General features: G+C 44.9%; 1 protein-coding gene across 1 annotated transcript in view; it reads left to right on the top strand.

Moving 5' to 3' along the window:
• LOC121004364 (uncharacterized protein C10orf143 homolog) overlaps positions 1 to 20,495 on the top strand; it is a 30,374-nt gene extending 9,879 nt beyond the window's left edge. The window contains exons 3-5 of the mRNA XM_040436551.1: positions 6,505 to 6,648; positions 7,049 to 7,111; positions 20,006 to 20,495. Of these exons, the coding sequence (XP_040292485.1) occupies positions 6,505 to 6,648; positions 7,049 to 7,111; positions 20,006 to 20,035 (237 nt within the window). The 3' untranslated portion in view covers positions 20,036 to 20,495. The remainder of the gene's footprint in view (positions 1 to 6,504; positions 6,649 to 7,048; positions 7,112 to 20,005) is intronic.
• The last annotated feature ends 1,528 nt before the right edge of the window (positions 20,496 to 22,023 follow it).

The following is a 22,023-nucleotide window of genomic DNA, read 5'->3' as shown; positions in this document are numbered from 1 at the left end:
TCTTCACTTTATGGAGTATGATAAGAAATTGTAATAGCTTGGAGGTCAGGCTCAAAGTTTATACCATGTGAGATGCCTTAGCACATTGCTTTTTGGTGTGAAAAATGTAGAGTAACAACCGACATCTAAGGTGAGAACATCCTCGGGTGATGAGATGGAACGGAGCGGGTGGGTCGGGAATAGACAGATTTCACCTTGGTCAGTAAGAAATGCTTGTACGATAGTCTGGGTATGTCCTTGCTGGTCCTGAGTGCTCCTCCATGGTACATCAGCCATAGGACATCCTCAGGATAGAACACCAATATCAAACCGGTCAGCTTTCTGAAGAGGCTAGGCCCAACTTGCGGCCCTCCGGCTGTTGCAAAACTACAATTCCCAGCATGCCTGCACAGCCTACATGCTGGGAGTTGTAGTTTTGCAACAGCTGGAGGGCCGCAGGTTGAGCATCCCTGGGCTGGGGCATGCTACTGCCTTCTCACAGCTTTCCAAGCACAGCGCCGCACATTGCATAGTGGAGGTGCTTGGTATTGCAGCCCAGGCTCATTCACTTCACTCTCTGGCCCAGGAAGAGGATGCAGGGCTCGCCTGAGAACCACGTCCTCTTCAAACCTCTGATCGGAGACGGTGCCGTGAGTCAGACCCCAACCAATCGCATATGGACGACCTCTCCTGAGCCTAGGCCATCAATGTTCTAGTCCCAGTTAACCCCCTTGAAATAATTTGTTTTACTTTTCTCTAGCTCATCGTGATGCCTGGTTCTATCGGACGAGGTCGGGATGCAGATTAGGTCCACATTCAAATGCTGATTAGACGTTTTTGTAAAAGAGCTGGTGAGCGGCTCGAGAGCTACTTACCTAATTGGTTTCTTTCTTTCCAAAACTGAGCAAATCGGAGAGATGAAATTAAAATTCCAGTCAATTGTTATAAAAGTGGCTCCTGAATAACTCGGCGTGGTGTAAAACCGGATTTTTTGGCTCGATCTGTGAAGGGAAACTTACCTGTTTCCCGACTCTGGCTCCCTCTCCTCTAGGCTCCCTCTCTGTAAACATCCGGTTTGACATGGCTGCAGTCAATCGCTGGCTGTGGCGGGGACCTTCTTCCCTTGCATCATGAGAAAAGGTCACATGACGCAAAGGTAGCGGGTCACCACCCCGGCCAGCGATTGGCTGCAGTTGGATGTTTACAGAGAGGGGGCCTAGGCCTGGAAGAGAAGGAGCAGGGAGCCAGAGCCGGGAAGCAGGTCAGTAAAGTTCCGTTCACAGGTCCCACTCCCCCAACAAACTTACACAACCCCTTTTAAAGGGGTGTCTCATGTTAAGTATCTTAAGGCCCCTTGCAGACGAGCGTGTCCGGATGCGTCCCGGTGCATTTCGGCAAACCCGCGCGAGTAGGTACGCAATTGCAGTCAGATGTTCAGTTTTTATCGCGCGGGTGCAATGTGTTTTGCACGCGCGTGATAAAAAAACGACTGGTACCCAGACCCGAACTTCTTTGAAGAACTTCAGGTTTGGGTTAGTTGTAGTGTAGATTGTATTATTTCCCCTCATGACATGGCTATAAGGGAAAATAATAGCATTCTGAATACAGAATGCATAGTACAATAAGGCTGGAGGGGTTAAAAAAATAATAATTTAACTCACCTTAATCCACTTGATCGCGCAGCCGGCATCTCTTCTGTCTTCATCTGTGAGCAATAGGACCTTTTGATGACGTCACTGCGTTCGTTACATGGTCCATCATATGATCCATCACCAGCGTAGTGACGTCATCAAAGGTCCTATTGCTCACAGATGAAGACAGAAGAGATGTCGGCTGCGCGAACAAGTGGATTAAGGTGAGTTAAATTATTATTATTATATTTATTTATTTTTTAACCCCTCCAGCCTTATTGTACTATGCATTCTGTATTAGGAATGCTATTATTTTCCCTTATAACCATGTTATAAGGGGAAATAATAATGATCGGGTCTCCATCCCGATCGTCACCTAGCAACCGTGCGTGAAAATCGCACCGCATCCGCACTTGCTTGCAGATGCTTGAGATTTTCACGCAACCCCATTCATTTCTATGGGGCCTGCGTTACGTGAAAAACGCACAAAGAGGAGCATGCTGCGATTTTCACGCAACGCACAAGTGATGCTTGAAAATCACCGCTCGTGTGCACAGCCCCATAGAAATGAATGGGTCGGGATTCAGTGCTGGTGCAATGCGTTCAACTCACGCATCGTACCCGCGCGGAATACTCGCCCGTGTGAAAGGGGCCCAAGACATGCGCATGCCATGTAGACGCGGTCACTATTTCTGGATCTTCCTTTCTCTATACGAGAGGGACCCTATGCAAAGAAAGGCACCATCTAAATTTTTAGTGGGAAAACTCAATTTTGCTGTCCATCCACATTAGATGAAAGAAATCCACACCTACCATTTCTTTGTAGGATCTGCTCATGTATGGAGGGCTCACAACTCCTGGCGCCAGATGTTGGTGGGAAGAAGCATCCAGCTGCTGGATTTCAGCTTCTCGATCCTTTGTTCCTGCATAAGACAAGCTGCTTCTAGGAGGGCCCGGCAGGGACTTGGCTTCCTCTCCACGCTGATATGAAATGGTGGAGTTGGTTGATGCCTATCTGATGTGTATGGACGGCTTTGTGGTAGTCACAGTGTACAACCCCTTTAAACAGCTCATTGCAGGCAGCAGTAGGTGCTTACTGCACGTTAACCTCTTAACAGACCCTTTTAAATTGGAAAAACCCTCCCCAAAATGTCAGTTTTTATTTTATTTTTTATTGTAGATTTTAAATGTGTCTGCAGTAAACCTTGTTGGCGCAGAACTCAAGACACTATTGGATTTTTAACCCCTTAGCGACATAATTAATTTTGGCCTTAAGGACCGATAATATTTTCCCCCTTCTGTGTTTTTTAAAATTTTTGTTTTCACCTAAATTTAAAAAAAAATTATTTTGTGTTTTTGGGGTGTATATATAGTGTATTAAATAACTTTTATTATTTTATTTTTAGGGGGAAAGATAAAAATAAGATTTTTACATTATTTTGTGGAATTTATTTACAGCGTTCACTGTGTGGTAAAAAAAAAAAACATAATTTTATTATGTGGGTCTGTACACTGATCATAATACCACATTTCTAAATATATATTTAATACTATTTTTCTCTCCTCCTGCAGCCTGTCAGCTCTGCAACTTCTCCCTCTCCTCCTCCACACTGACTGGAGGGGGGGGGGGGGCTGCTTTAGCTGCTCATATCTCTGGTTTGGTACCAGCTAGAGAGATGATTTTTTCAGTAGATGGGAAGATATCACTGATAGAAATCGGGATGCAGTGAATACAACTGAAAGTGTAAGTAAAAGCAGGTTTTACCCGCGATTATTCCCGACTCGATTTCGAACAGTGATATCTCTTCTGTTGCTTGGACTTTAGCTGTCATTTTGGTCTTGTATGAAAGCCTGGAAGACCAGGCTTCGAGCTGCTACCATTGAGGAGATAGCAGCATCTAAAGCAGCCCTCCACTTCTGCCCAAGCTCAGCTCCCACAGAACGGTTAAGTACTTTTCCCACAGCAGGAGCTGAGCTCGGGCAGAACAGTTAGGTGGTTAAAGAAAATGAGTCATCAGAAAATGACTTATTATTTAAATGCGTTTTTATGTTAACCTCCCGAAGCCTCCGCCTAGCAGTGTAAAAATGTAAACAAAACGGCATAAAATGCTCCGATGCTCAAGAGGGGCTGAGTCGGGGAAGAAGGGGTTATGTCCGGGTTCAGCTCTGAAGCTATTTTTTATTTTTTTTTTATTTATTTTTCATTTTTTTAGAAGATCCATTGTGTTTGCTCGTAAACAATGTACATCACCCTCTTTAACCACTGAAACTTGTGTACAGGACACAAAATTGGCCATTAAGTCTCTCATGCTTTGTCTTGTTATCACATTTTGTTTTTAGGTCCTGGTACTAGAGGGGAGAGCGGCTCTTGGCTGTAATAAGATGTTTCGCCTGTCTCGGATACATTTCTTGTATGGTCACAGCGGTTTATTAGACCAGAATTAATGTCGATGGTATCTGGAAACATTTTCCATTGCTAAGTGCAAATGTAAAGTCCATTAGTGCTTGCTGTGGGAGCTTTAAGCCACCAGTGGATTAAATGATTCACGTCTAATCCAAAGCAGAAGGGTCACCTGTCCAAAAAAGAAAAGGGCTTCTCTGGCTAATCCTCTGAATGCATGAAGTATTAATCGTATGTTTCACGTTAGTTCCGCCTGGCTGGCTACATGTGATAAATATATGAAGGAAGAGTCTTCCCTTTCACCTTCACTGTGATGCATGACAGCCGGTACATCAGGACCTGGGAGCATGGAGGACGTCTGGTACAGTGTGACTGGCTGAGATGACGACATTCTTGGTAGAATGTTGTTATCACATCTAAATTTCGTCTGATTTCACTTGTGAGGTTTGAAGGGTACATGACGTCCACAATGAAGTGGTACAATTGTCGACACTGGTGCAACAGTAGCAAACTATCGCACTGCATGGCAACACCGCATGTAAAATATGACCCTTAAAGGGGTTATTCAACCCCTATAATGCCCCCCAATATTCCCGAGCCCCTCACACAGGTTATACTTGCCTTGTTCACCGGCACCTGCATCACTTCTGTTGCCCGCACGGCCGCCGCTGCATCTCCCCGTCCTGCGGATCAAAAAATCCGGCGACGGGGGCAGCCAATAGCGGGCCGCAACGGGAACCAGCCTCCCTAGCGTCACCCGCAATGCTAGGGAGGCTTGTTCCTGTTGTGGCCTGCTATTGGCTGAGACCTTCCCACCCCGTCGCTGGATGTTTTGATCCGCACGCCGGGGAGACGCAGCGGTGGCCGTGTGGACATCAGGAGCGACTTGTCTGAGGGGCCCGGCCATTAGAAGCACTCTGTAATCCCGGGACTCGGTCTTCCTCAATATGCTGTCACCAGGAAATTCGCTGTTCACCGGGCACAATGCCTTGTAGGTCTAGATCATCTTAATGTAAAGATACCTTTCACTTAGCAATCTGTTGCTTTGTTCTGCAGAAAAAGTACACCTAATCCATATGCAAATGAGCAGTTATGTGCACTGAGGGCGGGCCCAAGCCACATTTTGCACCTTTTGATATTAATAAGCTATCCTTAAGTTAGGCCATCAATAACAAAATATTGGACAACTCCCTTAACGGCAGGGAATCTGTGTGATCCAATATGTCCACCTGGTCCTTGTCTCTGTAGATCAGGGTCTCTCAACTCCGGTCCTTGGGACCCACTTACCAGTCAGGTTTTCAGGATTTCCAGTATTGAGCAGGTGATCTAATTAGTGTCCATGCATCAGGACTTACCACAGGTATTCATTCTGTGGGATATTCTCAAATCCTGACCGGTAGGTGGGTCTCAAGGACCGGAGTTGAGAAACCCTACTGTAGATGAACGCTGTGGGTGATGAATCCAGTTTGCGTTACCTGTGGAGTGACCACCTTGAAAAGAAGTCCTAATCCATCTGATCTGCCCTGCGGCCGCTTCAGGCTGAAGAGTAAAATTACTTGTATTGAGTTCCCTCAGAGAGAAAGAGACATGGTGGACTTCTTCTTCTCATAGGTCATATGGACAGGGGTTGTTTTCTTTTGTGAGACATTGACCAGCATATTACAGTAGAAGCAACGTGGATGGGATTTCCAAAAAATCTCATCCACACGCTGTGGAAAATCTCAACAATGGACTCGGCACATAACTTGACCTGTGGTGCACATTCTAAAGGGAAGCTGTCACCTGGTCTAGATCTTCCAAACCATCAGCATCCGGCGAAAGAAAAGGAAATTCAAACTTATCGAAAGAGTCCAGGACTCTTCTCTAACGTTTTTGGGTACATACAGTGTATTCACAGTGACGTGACATATGCCATCCTCTGCTTCATCGGAGCGGTGTACTTGTGACCAGTGCTATTGGAGAAGAGTCTTGGACTCTTCTAATGGTAAGTTTGAATTTCTTTTACTTTCTCATGAAGGACGGATGGGTTTGCTATGGGCAGGTTTGGCACCTTATAACGATGTATTGGTGGTTTAGTAGCCCCAAACCAGGTGACGGGTTCTCTTTAAGCCCACAGCATGTCAACTCGTGTTGTGGATTTTCATTGCGGATTTCACCTTTTCCAATGCAGAAGGTGAAACCTGCGGTAAAACTTCCCGCATTTACACTATGAATTCCGCACGATTCGGTGCAGATTTTGCTGCTGCTCACTTCCGGCAGATGCAGTGCAGACCTTCCGCATCCCGTCTCGGCGTAGCCTTATATAATCTGGGATTGTCAGGAGTGGCCTGTACAGAGCCCTGATCCCAACTCCAACTAATGCATGTATATTTTCAGAATGGTTTACATGGTCAGGGCAGTGGTTATGCCTATTTAGGCGGAGGAAATGCTCTTTTTCTTGGGGGAAAAAAAATAAAAATTTGGTTAAAATATATATATTTCTTTTTCTTTCAGAAGCGTACATGCCAAGGGTTGGAAGGTTTTTCAAATGCAAATGGAGTTTTGCTGAGTGACTATGACATGGTGTACTGGCAGGCGGAGGTCAAAGAACCTGCAAATGGGTTTGTGCCTAAGGATGGAGTACAGCAGAGCTGTATGGTACGGCAGTTATTTTTATTCTGCTTTGGCTGGGTTCACATCACTTTTTTCCCATTCGTTTAACATATACAAAAAAGGTGCACATTAACAGATACCTGACTGCCTTACAGTGGCATCCATTCACAATTGTAAAAAAAAAAAAAAAGTATACTTTTTTTTTACCATTGTAAAAATAAATAAAAATTGTATAATTTTTTATTTATTTTACACTGGACTTTGCAGGATACAAGAACGTGGTGTGCTGCGTTTTTGTATCTTTATTATTTTTTTTCTAATGTATACGTCAAATGGAAGCATAAAATGTGATGTGAAGCCACCCTTTATTTTACTATTTACCTGTACTTTATTATCTGCAGAAAAATCATAATATCACTTTTTCTTTTTTTTTTTTTTCTTTTAGCCCCCACAAAATCCTCAAAATGTAAGCCCCCAAATTTGCCCAAGATGTATTGCTGGAGAATCGGTGAGTGAGTGTGTGTGTGTGCGTGCGTGTATATATATATATTGTGGGGTTTCGCTCTGGTAGACAGGATTAGCAGACGCAGTATAAAGGCAACTACAAGTTCTTTGGATCAAACAGTTCAGTGTTTTATTCACACTTTAGGCAAGTGACAAAACAAGCAGTCATAATTCAGCAAAACGGTCATCTTGTGGTGTTGGTGGTAATTCACACCATGTGGCAATTCTGCCTCAAAGAGTCCTTGAGCATAGCAGCACCAACCTGTTTTCACGCCAAACAGGTAGCAAGCCTTCATCCAAACACAAGGCTCCCAGATCCAACACGGAGACATGGCTTCTGAGCCCAGCTGCCTATTTAAGGACAGCCAGGTCCTGTCAAAGCCCAGACCGGCACTTAATATCCGGTCTGGTATTTGACCTCACCTTGCTGTAAATCAGCCCAGCAGCACATGCTGGGAGGAAAATACCTTTTTTCCCAGACCAAACCTCACTGTGTCACATACCCACCCCTTTGTTCAACCCTGAGGGGGTGAACACACGCCAGACAGTGTACCCGGGACAGGGCATCCTCGTTTCCCTGTAACCGGCCTGCCCTGTGTTCCACCGAAAACGTAAAGTTTTGTAGGGAGAGAAACCATCGGGTGACCCGGGCATTTCTGTCTTTGACCTGGCTCATCCACTTGAGAGGGGAGTGGTCAGTCACCAGGTGGAATTTTCTCCCCAATAAATAATAGCGGAGAGGTTCTAGTGCCCACTTGATAGCCAGGCACTCTCTCTCCACTATACTATACCGGCTCTCGGCTGGGGTGAGCTTACGGCTGAGGAAGACAACGGGAAGCTTCTCCCTGTGGACTTCCTGAGACAGTACAGCACCGAGGCATACTTTAGAGGCATCGGTCTGTACTATAAACTCCCTTTTTAAGTCGGGCGTCACCAAAACCGGGGACCCGCAAAGGGCCGACTTCAAAGCGGAGAAAGCCTCTTCCGCTCGATCATCCCAGCGAACCATCATTGACTTGTGTCCCTTCAAGAGTCCTGTCAAGGGCACGGCTAGAGTAGCAATGTGGGGAACAAACCTTATGTAATAGCCCACCATTCCCAGGAATGACTTTATTTGCCTAGTGGTGACAGGTCGGGGCCAATTCCGTATCGCCTCTATTTTGTTCACTTGGGGTTTGATGACTCTGCGCCCAATGACATACCCGAGGTACTTAGTCTCTTCTAACCCTGTTGCACATTTTCTTGGGTTAGCGGTTAGGCAGCTTTCCGAAGAAAGTCCACTACAGCCTGCACTTTGGGTAGGTGACTTTCCCAGTCGGTACTGTGGATGACAATATCGTCCAGGTAAGCCGAAGCGTACCGATGATGTGGACGAAGCACAATGTCTATTAGTCGCTGAAAAGTGGCGCCATGCAGACCAAAGGGTAGCACCTTATATTGATACAGCCCCTTAGGTGTGATGAAGGCAGTTTTCTCTTTGGCAGCATCCGTTAAGGACACCTGCCAGTACCCTTTCGTAAGGTCCAAAACATAAAAAATACCGGGCTTGTCCTAACCCTCTCGATGAGCTCATCCACATAGGGCATTGGAAACGCATCAAATTTGGAAACCTCCGTTAAGTTTTCGGAAGTCGTTACAAAACCGCAACATCCAATCCGGCTTGGGTATCAATACTATAGGACTGGCCCACTCGCTTTTTGACTCCTCGATGATGTCTAGCTGCAACAATAGCTGCACCTCCTCTGATATGGCTTGTCGCAGAGCCTCGGGTACCCGGTATGGTTTTAATTCGACTTTTGTCTGAGGCTCAGTGACCATGTCATGCTGGATTATGGAAGTGCGTCCAGGGAGGTCCGAGAACACATCTGACTAACAAACTCCCTGGCCTCCTGAGTCTGTTTAGAGGAGAGGCTGTCAGCAATTTTTACTGTGGCAGCCACCTCTCTTGCATCAGACAGAGGGGCCGGTACCTCTTCTCCTAGAAAACCCGGCTGTGGGCTGTCTTCTGTACAGGTTTCCCTATCTTTCCACGGTTTGTGTGAATTCACATGGTAAACCTGCTTCGACTTTTGCTGCCCTGGCTGGTGTACCTTGTAGTTTACATCTCCAATTTTCTCGAGTACGTCATAGGGCCCCTGCCACCTAGCCAGGAACTTACTGTCCACGGTGGGCACCAGAACCAAAACCCTATCACCCGGGTTAAAGATCCGGACCAGAGCCTGCCGATTATAGACCCAACTCTGGGCTCGCTGAGCTGCCTCCATATGCTCCCTAACAAGAGGCAACACTGTCTCTATCCGATCTTGCATCTGGGTAACGTACTCAATGACACTTTTATGTGTAGTGGGTTGTTGTTCCCACGCCTCTTTGGCCACGTCCAAGAGACTGCGAGGGTGTCTGCCATATAGCAGTTCAAAGGACGAGAAACCAGTAGAGGCCTGGGGTACCTCTCGCACTGTGAACATGAGATGGGGCAGAAGGTGGTCCCAGTCCTTCCCATCTTTAGACACTACTTATTTTTAACATTAAAACATTTCTACCAGACCGCCCGTTTGCGGATGGTAAACGGACGTCCGTAGTTTGTTTTATGTGCAGAAACTTAGAGTTTCCTCATCACCTTGGACATAAAAGGGGTCCCTTGGTCGGTCAGAACCTCTTTAGGTAGTCCTCCTCGGGAAAACATATCCATAAACTCCTTGTAGCTATGAGTTTGGCCAAGGTATGTCACAGTGGCACCACTTCCGGGTACCGAGTGGCGTAGTCTAGAATGACTAAGATGTGTTGATCCCCTTTGGCGGACTTCGGTATTGGGTCTATGAGGTCCATAGCTATTTGGTCAAATGGTACTTCAATAATCGGGAGATGTACTAGGGGACTACGGAAATGTGGTTGGGGGCTAGTTATCTGGCAGGTCGGGCAAAACTTACAAAACTCTTCCACTTCTTTTGAATATGCTGGGCCAGTAAAACCGCTATAGAATACGATCCTAAATTTTCTGCAGCCCCAGGTGACCCCCTGAAAACGTGTTGGTGAGCTAAATCCAACACAAGCTTGCGATAAGCCTTGGGGACCACCAACTGTTCAATTGGCTCATCCCGTAGTTGGTTTACCCGATACAACATATCCTGATGAACCCCAAAACGGGGAAACACTGTCTCTGCCCCAGGTTGTTGTGCTTCACCATCAAGTATTAACACATTTTCCCAGGTGCGGGATAGGGTTGGGTCCCGACGTTGGGACGTTATCCCCGGAGACATTGAGGTTTGCCAATTTAGGACCCGGCGGCAAGTCCTCCACGTCTCCCACCATCACACTTAGCAGGGTTGTCTCCCCCTCTTCCACCGAAGTGGCAGTCACCCCTACCGCTAGCCCTTCGGTCTCAGGTTCCCAGGGTTCTGGTCTCCCCCCTGAGCCGGGCCACTCTGCTAGGGTTACCCCTGTCTCATGGGTATCAGTCACTCTCATAGCAGGCCACAGTGCCAGGAAGTCTCTCCCTATTATGACTTCATAATGTAGATTTGTGGCAACAGCCACCTTGTGGGTCCATCTACCGGCCACCGTGTTTAGAGACACCAGCGCGGTAGGGTAGTCTTTTAAGTCTCCGTGGATGCACATCACCCCGACTTTCCGGCCAGTATACTCAGTGGACCGCACCAGGGTAGCCCTTACTAGGGTCACCAGAGTCCAGCAGAGCCTCCGCCGGAGTGTCTGCCACTTCCACCTGGCACAAGTGATCTAAAGACTCTAGGGTACCTATTCCACACAGCCTCCTGGCATATAGAGAGTGACGGTAGCCATAGTTAGTGTCCATGGGCTCAACCCGGTGGGGACAGTCAGCCCTTAAGTGGCCAGGCTCCTGACACCGCCAGCAGACTATCAGAGCCAGGTCCGCCATGGGTACATGCCGGGCGGGTTTTATCGGCTCAAATCTCCAGGCCTGGGGTGGAGATTTATGGGGTTTGCCACCCCCCCCGACAGAACCTTCCTTTAGATTACTGGTAGCTTCATAGCGTTCCACCAGGTCCAACATCTCAAGGGCATTGCCAGTAGACACCTGACCGATCCAGTGCTGAAGAGTGTGTGGCAAAGCCCTCCAGAACATATCGGCTAACAGACGATCCAGCATAGCAGTGGGACTCAACACGCCAGGCTGTAGCCATTTTTGCAAGAGGTGAAGTAAGTTATAATACTGAGGTCTTGTAGGCTCAGCCGGGTTGAACCCCCACTGAGGGCCCGTACCAACACATTCACCCCCAGTCTTGCCAGAATCTCACCCTTGACTTTCTGGTAATGGGCTGCTTGAATGTCCGGCAAGTTGAAATGCACCCACTGGGAATCGGATGCCAGAAACGGAGTGACGACCTCTGGTCACGGGGGGTCGCTTGTCCCTGAGGGCCACTTTCTCGTACATCGCCAGGTAGGTTTCGATGTCGTCTGCGGAGGTCATCTAAGGAATCGTGGCACGGACTGCTTTCTGGGCATTGTGAACGCTCTAGGTTGCTCCTGCTGTCTGCAAAGCCATCACGTGTTGTAGCAGCAACTGGTTTGTCTCCTGCTGCTGCTTATTAGCCTCGCGTTGCTGCAGGTTTGTCTCTCGCTGCTGCAGATTAGCCTCCATGAGGGTCTTCACAACAGCATCCATTTTGTCATGGGGCACTGATTGTAATATAGCTGGCTTAATGTACGACATACAACCGTGCCTGAAAAATGCAGAAACCAAATATCGGCATTCACGCCAGCCTCACTGCTCCTGCCCGCATTCTCCACCAATTGTGGGGTTTCGCTCTGGTAGACTGGATTAGCGGACGCAGTATAGAGGCAACAACAAGTTCTTTGGATCAAACAGTTCAGTGTTTTATTCACACTTTAGGCAAGTGACAAAACAAGCAGTCATAATCGAGCAAAAAAGTCACCTTGCGGCGTTAGTGGTAATTCACACAATGCGGCCATTCTGCCTCAGAGTCCTTGAGCATAGCAGCACCAACCTGTTTTCACGCCAAACAGGTAGCAAGCCTTCATCCAGACACAAGGCTCCCAGATCCCAACACAGAGACATGGCTTCTGAGCCCAGCTGCCTATTTAAGGACAGCCAGGTGCTGCCAAAGCCCAGACCAGCACTTAAAGTCTGGTATTTGACCTCAACTTGCTGTAAATCAGCCCAGCAGCACATGCTGGGAGGAAAATACCTGTTTTCCCAGACCAAACCTCTCACTTTGTCACTATATATATATATATATATATATATATATATATATTATAATTTTTGTTGTGTATTTATTTTTATTTTTTTAAGTTTCTGCCTTTTAAAATTGAAAAAAGAAAAAGATCTGAAATTTCGACTCTCTCCACAGTTTCCGATCTATAAAATGTAGTTAATAAAAAACGACAATTATGTCCTTGAGAAATAAGGTCTGTAAATAATAAAGGAAGATTGATAGACTTTCCTGTGGGCAAGCGGCAGGCTTTACATATAATTACAAATGAAACGGCTTTCAATGCATTTTAAGGAGCCGGGTACATTGAAATAACAAAATCGCATTTTATAGTGATTTGACTAAATAAATATTGAACACACAAATAATGACTCTGGTGCGGAGAGACAGGCCAAGTGGATTTTTATCTCTGTACGAGTATTGATTGCATATCTTATAAATAAGACTGGAGAATGCATTATTTAGCTAACAATAATGCTCCACCATCTATTACTTTTATTGCCCAAAGTCTTCAGCATGATGAGCGGTTGGGATGGCAGAAGAGGAAGGTGATAACTGATCTCGTCTGACAAGCCTGTCTACTCGCTCCGAGCCTGAGAGCGCTTGTTTGTAGAAATTAATTTGGGCATGTATGATGTGTGTCCGCGCAATATAGAGTCACTGGCCTGAAACTATCTCTTCCCATATACTCACTCATTCATAGACTTCTGGAATTGTACATTTTTATTTTTTTCCTTATGCATCAGATGTATTGAAAAGGTAAAGCTAACATTAGAAAATATAATTTTAGATTTAAAAATTCTGCATAGGCTTTTTTTTATTAAAGTCGGTGAGGAATTATGCATTTTATGTACTGGTATTTTTATTTTTTTTTATTTCAAAAAAATCCGCATCCAGGTTTTGTGAAGAAAATATTGCAAAAAGATAAATGCCCATATTTTTCGCCCTATAAGATGCACCGACCCATAAGACGCACCTAGGTTTTAGAGGAGGACAATAAAAAAAACTATATTTCATTAGACCTCAGACCTTTAATCAGACTTCAGCTCACAGCCCCAATTAGACCCCCAATGTTAATAAGACCCCAATAAAACTTCAGATCAGACCTATAGTCAAATTTTAGCTCAGACCCCAATGTAAAAGGACCCCCTCTGCATCAGACCTATTATGCTTTACTAGTTTTTAAAATACAGAAATACAGTAATTAACTTTTTAACAAATTGCTTTATGTTGCTGCTTTCTGACACCCATAACTTTTTATGTTTTTTATTTTTTGTGATGAAAGCTTTAGGGTATTTTTTTATACCTTTTTGGGGAGCATATGATTTAATTTTTTTTATTTTTTTTTGAGAGGCGGGCAATAACCAAAAAACTGCAATTCTGACACGGCAATATGAGTCTTGTTTTCTTTTCTATTTTTTTTCTATAGGAAAGGGGGAGGGGGGGGTTTGAACCTCTGATATGTGTTTTTAAATTGTGCTTTTACTATGCCACTCTTCTATAATGATGAAACAAGTTTTACGGACAGCTGAACAGAGCAAACTACCTGCTGGGTTCACTTTTGGGGAAGGGACAAAACTGCACCACAATTACCACAACTAAGTGGTTCAGCAGCGACTGCACTGCCAGCAACTTGCCCAGGTGGGAATTCAGCTTGCACACAAGCTAATTGCTGGTCGCGAATAGTTTTCTTATGGTCACACATTCTGTTATGGATGCATCATGATGGAGAAGAGGCTGATGATAATGACAAGGACACTGTACTGCTTAGGGATGCAGCCTGACTGCCAAAAAGAACACCGGGAAAAGGAGGACAGACTTGTTCCTATTCGGAATTTTGGCCAGTTCTATTTTTCCACAGGGTTCGGTGATGTTGCCTCAGGTGCTGCAGTAGAGCCCTGGTACCTACCATATTTGAGTTTTTAACGCCCATGGCTTATTTTAATCCTTCAGATCTTGCACATGGCTTTGGTTTTGTGTGCTGGCCTTGTGAAGAAAAACAATCATAAGGGAGACATTCGCATACAGCTAGCAGCCGCCTAGCTTGGTCTAGCACGTTTTGAGCCTGTGCCCACAGTTTCAGCATCCTCACCAGTTCCGGAGCTGAGCACAATAGAAGCAGATCTGGCAGTTTTTTGGGAGGTTTTGACTGTATTTTGCATCTGCTCTTTATAGCCATCGTGGCCATCACTCTCATCCCCTGATGTCACCTCCTCCTAAGCACACCAATCTGGCGCTGAGGTCCTATCAACACCCAACCATCATTATGGTCCTTACTCTCCCCACCCATATGTCATCATAGTCTCCTTGACCCCCTCCTGCTTCCCTGCTCTGTATTTGGCCAGAGCTTTAATGGGACTGAGCTGCACCTAGGCCATGTGACCAATGAATGTGAAGTCACTTGGCCAAAATAGAGGCCTAAGCGCTCACGGAGTGCTGTAGACTCTTCGAAACTCCTGAGGATAAGCCATCTGTATGAAAATCCCCCCAAAAAAACTTTAATGCAGTTATTGCAGCACAATGCATTCTGTAACACTGCACAGTATCTTGACGCAGTATCAATGCGTGGACTAAAACTAGTGTATTAATACAGTTATTGCAGTACTACACTAAGGGTACATGCACACGTTCAGGATTTATGTGCGGAGAATCCTCACTGAAATCCCCAGGTGTGTGCAGGTACACCCCCCCCCCCAACTTGTTACCTCCCCTCTGTACCCTTACTGAAAGCTAATAGCAATTCATTCATAACTTCTAGCAGGAATAATACAGGAATGGCACAACATACAGACATAAGAATAGAGGCTTCAGAATTATTACATATGGAATCCATGAAGCTATTAAAACGGACATATCAGGAGCGGTGAAAGGAAGGTCCTCTTTAAATGTCTTGTCCCTATACTCTCCCTACCACACCCAGATTAATGTGCAGACACAGCCAACCCAGATGCTCTCAGATATCAAGCTGCACACAGAATAGTGTCTCTCCAGTACGGAGGCTGAAGGACCTGCCAAATCACTGCCCCTGATTGGTTCAGAGGCTGACAGACTGTGAGTCAATCAGTGCAAGCCCCTTCCCTCCCAGGGTCATGTGGCCCTCCATCTTTATCCTCCAAATCATTGTCCCTGACAATTTCTACTTTAAAATGGTTCTGTTTTGCAAGATTCATCCAAAGCAAATCATCATAAGATGAAATCAAAGTTGAACTTTGATCATTCAGCACGGAGAGAGTTTGAACAAGATTTTTCTGTGAAAAGCATTCTGCAGCTGCTAGGTACTATGAAGTCCAATTGAAGCATAATTTGTAATAATAACCCATTACAAAAACTTTTTGTCCATAGCATTTGATTTCTCTCCCCCCCCCCCCCCCCCCCCCCCGAACCAGCAAAACTCTCCAGATTGCGAAAGGACCTAAAATCTAAAATTCCCCCCCACTTGCCCTGATATTGTTTTGGTATGGTACATTTATAAAATAATACTTTTTTTTATTTTTTATATTCTGGATTTTGTAAGTCATGCTAAAGTAACGAACTCTGGAAAACCAGATTTATTTGTAAACCTGGCAGCTTATTGTCCCACAACTCTGTCCCTCTTGGGGATGTCACTCTTGTGTCTGGATCATGTTGCATGCGCTGCTCTATCAAGAAAGCGCTCCGGGAGCAGCAGGGAGGCGCAGGATAAAAGGTTTGATTTGGAGTGAGACATCTGGCTTGTAAATACTGTGAATTCATAAAAGGTGGCGATGGCGCAGCGCTTCTTTTCAGTACGTTCCGCTCATCTGGGCCTCCTGCTGCCACTGTGACAATAAGTTTACATTGTAGATTGACTGAGTCACGAAAGCGATGAGACAACCTTTTGCATTTGCATTTCTAGAACTACAGTGAGGAGCTCAGTCAATGACTATAATGTAATGCTAAAAGGCTTGTAAAAAACATAGAAATGTGCAGAACTGGTGCAGTATGTACTGGAGGGCAAACTGGTGAACACAAGGCCAAATCCTAGACTTCTGATGAGATCTGCTTGGTTTTTTGCAGTTTTTCTGCTACAGATCTCTCTGCAAATCCTTGGCTGGCATTTGCTGTGGATTTCAACCCTATACATTAAAAAAACAAAAGACAAAGCTACTCAGCACATCCTATAAAACAAAGTGAATGTGCAGATGTGCGTCGCCTCGGCTGAAAAGTAAAAAAAAAATAAAAAAACACAATGAAACAGAACTTTGTAAACGGTTTATGAACTAATACTACACTGCTCAAAAAAAATAAAGGGAACACAAAAATAACACATCCTAGATCTGAGTTAATTAAATATTCTTCTGAAATACTTTGTTCTTTACATAGTTGAATGCGCTGACAACAAAATCACACAAAAATAAAAAAATGGAAATCAAATTTTTCAACCCATGGAGGTCTGGATTTGGAGTCGCACTCCAAATTAAAGTGGAAAAACACACTACAGGCTGATCCAACTTTGATGTAATGTCCTTGAAACAAGTCAAAATGAGGCTCAGTAGTGTGTGTGTGGCCTCCACGTGCCTGTATGACCTCCCTACAACGCCTGTGCATGCTCCTGATGAGGTGGCGGACGGTCTCCTGAGGGATCTCCTCTCAGACCTGGACTAAAGCATCTGCCAACTCCTGGACAGTCTGTGGTGCAACGTGACGTTGGTGGATAGAGCAAGACATGATGTCCCAGATGTGCTCAATTGGATTCAGGTCTGGGGAACGGGCGGGCCAGTCCATAGCATCAATGCCTTCGTCTTGCAGGAACTGCTGACACACTCCAGACACATGAGGTCTAGCATTGTCTTGCATTAGGAGGAACCCAGGGCCAACCGCACCAGCATATGGTCTCACAAGGGGTCTGAGGATCTCATCTCGGTACCTAATGGCAGTCAGGCTACCTCTGGTGAGCACATGGAGGGCTGTGCGGCCCTCCAAAGAAATGCCACCCCACACAATTACTGACCCAATGCCAAACCGGTCATGCTGGAGGATGTTGCAGGCAGCAGAACGTTCTCCACGGCGTCTCCAGACTCTGTCACGTCTGTCACATGTCCTCAGTGTGAACCTGCTTTCATCTGTGAAGAGCACAGGGCGCCAGTGGCGAATTTGCCAATCTTGGTGTTCTCTGGCAAATGCCAAACGTCCTGCACAGTGTTGGGCTGTAAGCACAACCCCCACCTGTGGACGTCGGGCCCTCATATCACCCTCATGGAGTCTGTTTCTGACCGTTTGAGCAGACACATGCACATTTGTGGCCTGCTGGAGGTCATTTTGCAGGGCTCTGGCAGTGCTCCTCCTGTTCCTCCTTGCACAAAGGCGGAGGTAGCGGTCCTGCTGCTGGGTTGTTGCCCTTCTACGGCCTCCTCCACGTCTCCTGATGTACTGGCCTGTCTCCTGGTACCGCCTCCATGCTCTGGACACTACGTTGACAGACACAGCAAACCTTCTTGCCACAGCTCGCATTGATGTGCCATCCTGGATAAGCTGCACTACCTGAGCCACTTGTGTGGGTTGTAGACTCCGTCTCATGCTACCACTAGAGTGAAAGCACCGCCAGCATTCAAAAGTGACCAAAACATCAGTCAGGAAGCATAGGAACTGAGAAGTGGTCTGGGGTCACCACCTGCAGAACCACTCCTTTATTGGGGGTGTCTTGCTAATTGCCTATAATTTCCACCTGTTGTCTATCCCATTTGCACAACAGAATGTGAAATTGATTGTCACTCAGTGTTGCTTCCTAAGTGGACAGTTTGATTTCACAGAAGTGTGATTGACTTGGAGTTACATTGTGTTGTTTAAGTGTTCCCTTTATTTTTTTGAGCAGTGTATATTCACTATATAAAATGAATATGAGGTACTTGGAAAATATATATTTTTAACAAAATCTTTTTTGTCCATCCACCACGACAAGGTGACCACTTTTGGATGGGATTCTACTCTATATGATACCTCTCCTTGTGCCAACTCTGATCAAATTAATTCGGGGAGAGCAGGCTACAGCTATATACTGCAGTCATTAAAATCAGCCAGTGGGAAAGATGGATTTGCACGGTCCTAGTGCACAACCAAATTGAGACGGCCACACCTCTAAATGCATACAGCAAAAACAAAAGATGTTAGCCCTTCCTGTAAAATAAAGTGAATGCACATAGAGTAGGTTCCCATCCAAAAGAGGTCACTTTGCAGTGGTGGATGGGCACAAATGACTCTGATCAAAGTATATTTGCCAATTACCTCATATTTATTATATATAGTGAATATAGCTTTAGTTCATATATTACATGTTTGCAGAGTGCTGTTGCGTTGTTTTGCTTTTACTTTTGTATTTTTAGCCATGTCGATGTGCACCTGCGCATTCACTTTATTTTACAGGCTGCGCTGACTAGCTTGGTCTTTGTTTTTGCAGTATGCATTTGAAGGTGTGGCTGTATCCATTTAGGTTATGCACTCCCAACAAACCCACCTTTCCCTCAGGCTGATTTTTAATTATTGTAGAATATAGCAGGAACCTGCTGTTCCTGAATTCGAGGCTAGCTGGCACAAGGAAAGGTATGCTATAGGGTAGGTTCCTGTCCACAAGAGGTCACCTTTCTGTGGTGGATGGGCACAAATAATAGTGATCTAAATATATATTTATTAAGTACCTCATTCACTTTATACGGTGAATGTAGCATTAGTTCATGTTTGCAGAGTGCTGTGTCATATTTTTTTTTTCCTTATACTTTAAAAATGTGAAATCCGTGTTGAAATGCCTCGCAGCATAATTGACATTCCACCATTTAGAAAATCCCCAGCATGCTCTATTTTCCATATGGATTCTCTCTGCTACATGTGGATGGCTGTTTCAACCTCCCTTCCACATGTATTATACTGTAATTTGCTGCAGATCTGTTGTGCTGAATCTGCACTACAAATCCACAGTTTTGGAAACCACCCTAATAGTCCCTTAAATGACTGAGTAGAGATCTTGAAAACAATGAGATTCTACTTCAGAAAGTAGATTGGGTCTATACTGATCCAGCATGTGCTATGAGAGCCCTCTTTTTGGGATACATTCAGCACATGGGTCCCTGCAGATGTGTTCAACGCCTAGCCAGGAGCATTGCCACAGCAAAGGATGACCATTGTGATGGTCCGCATCTGATCTGCATTTTTTTGCAGGTTGGATGGGGGCCCATTCATTTTATTTCGTATCCACATGTCCGTTCCGCAACCCCACAAAAAAATAAAAAAAATAGAACTTGTCGTATTCTTGTCAGTTTTGCAGACAAGAATAGGACATCTGTGAAGGAGTAAAAAAAAAAAAAAAAAAAAAAAAACGCCATGAGCCTTAACTCTATTGACCAGTTTTCACCATGTAAACCAATCCCTCTGGTTTGTTTCCATCTTGTAGGTAGCACTTCCTGTTGCTGAATCCAACCAAACCCATGATGCACTTCTCCTCCTTCCTCAGCACCGCCCCTAACACCCAGCTAGTTTTATAGGGGAGTGTCTATCACTGCCCAGTCCATGGACATAACATCACATGGAGACAACCTAGAACGGGAGATAGGAGCAATAAAGATAAAAGAAATACCTTACAAAATGGGGAGGAATGTTGTTGCAAACCGCCAGACCCTTTTTCTTTTCTTTTTTTTCATGTGTAGGAGTATAATAAATGTTCACTTTTACCGTTTCAGGGCCACATCAACCACATATTGGGACTCTAGAGCTTCAGGGGAACGGAGGACTCCATATGCTATATTTTATAATCCTGCTTGCCACCGAACACTCCACTCTAAAATGATGTCCATAGAGGAGGATCTTCATTTTTACAAGACCCGCTGTGATTAATCGTACAGTACCTGAACTGTAGAAACTCCCACCGACTCGCCTGCCGCAACTTCCGCTGCATCGTCTCCATCCAAGTTGTCCTGTTTATTCCATGTGAATTATGGAGACCTCTATCTTCTGGCAGCTAGGATGGTAGTACATGTCCTTGCCTGACATTTGAGGAGAAATTCCCAGAGTCTAGACTGAAGTAACCCTTCTAATGCCGGAACATAATTAGTCCATTTAATGTTTCATGATAGCTTCTGTCCAGTCACGGAATATGCTCATTTTTTTTTTTTTTACCCTTTTGAGTGCTGCTAACCCGTATTAGTGGGGGGGTTTTCGTTCAAAGTTTACTAACATTTTTTTAAAACTCCTTATTACAGAAGCACTGAATATTACATGTCCCCCTGTTCATCCTAAGCTTCCTGGTTCCTGCATATAATACTAGCAATATAAACTGCTTAACAAAATAACTTGCAAAGAAAGGACTTCACCTTCTTGCCTCCAAAAATGTTATAAAAAATGCACTAAAAACTGCCGGTGTGATTCCTGCCCAATAGTAATTCCACTAAATAGAATATTAAGACTTCACGTGAACACACAACTCAGGGACTTATTTTACTTTCTACTTTAAGGGGGTTAATGTTCTTTAAAGGGTTTCTGTCACCCCGCAAAACTCATTTTTTTTTTTTTTGGGATAGTTAGATTCTTCATAGTGCGATATAGGAGAATATAATAGTCTTACTTACTTTCATGCGGCCGATTCTTTATAAAACGAACTTTTATAATATGTAAATGAGGGCTCTACCAGCAAGTAGGGCGTCTACTTGCTGGTAGCTGCTGCAGAAATCCGCCCCCTCGCCGTGTTGATTGACAGGGCCAGCCGGGATCTCCTCCTCCGGCCGGCCCTGTCAGTAATTCAAAAATCGCGCGCCTCTGGTCATTCGGCGCAGGCGCTCTGAGATATGGAGGCTCGTCTCCTCAGTGCGCCTGTGCCGATGACATCACCGAAAGAGAAGACGTCATCGGCGCAGGCGCACTGAGGGAGTGCTGAGGATACGAGCCTCCTCATCTCAGAGCGCCGAATGACGCGAGGCGCGTGATTTTTGAATTACTGACAGGGCCGGCCGGAGGAGGAGATCACGGCTGGCCCTGTCAATCAACACGGCGAGGGGGCGGATTGCTGCAGCAGCTACCAGCAAGTAGACGCCCTACTTGCTGGTAGAGCCCTCATTGACATATTATAAAAGTTCGTTTTATAAAGAATCGGCCGCATGAAAGTAAGTAAGAGCATTATATTCTCCTATATCGCACTATGAGGAATCTAACTATCCAAAAAAAAAAAAAAGAGTTTTGCGGGGTGACAGAAACCCTTTAAAGAGGACTCATCCACTCCTTTTATTTTTTTATTTAGTGAATATTTTTTTTGCTTTGCCTATATCATTCCTCTGTTATTCCTCTTGGAAATGTATAAATAAACTGACAACTGCCTGTTGCCATTTCCCCTTGTTTATGGGGCTTAGCCCTATGCATATTCTGATCTTGTCCAATGAATTATGACGGTATCAGACTGTGTAAAGACACGCCTTATTGACACCCATTTGACAGTGTATTCCTGCATTTCCAGGCGGAATAACAGAGGGATTCAAAGCTCTGGAAAAGATGCCCTATAATTGTTTTATAGGGACATACATGTATTTACTTAAAGAGAAATATCTGATAGAACTGTAAATTTTTTATCTTATTTAAATTAAAATGGGAAGCCCCTTTAATTGTAATAGAAATTTAGGTCAAGCACCACTTACAGGGAATGTACGGTAGTTTTTGTGTTTGAACCTGTTTGTTTGTTTTAACACTTTTTGATAATTTTTACTTTCCATAT

This window comes from Bufo bufo, chromosome 6, assembly GCF_905171765.1.
Source record: "Bufo bufo chromosome 6, aBufBuf1.1, whole genome shotgun sequence".
Lineage (NCBI taxonomy): Eukaryota > Metazoa > Chordata > Amphibia > Anura > Bufonidae > Bufo > Bufo bufo.
Note: the sequence above shows the minus strand (reverse complement) of the source record. Positions and strands in the feature narration are given on the sequence as shown.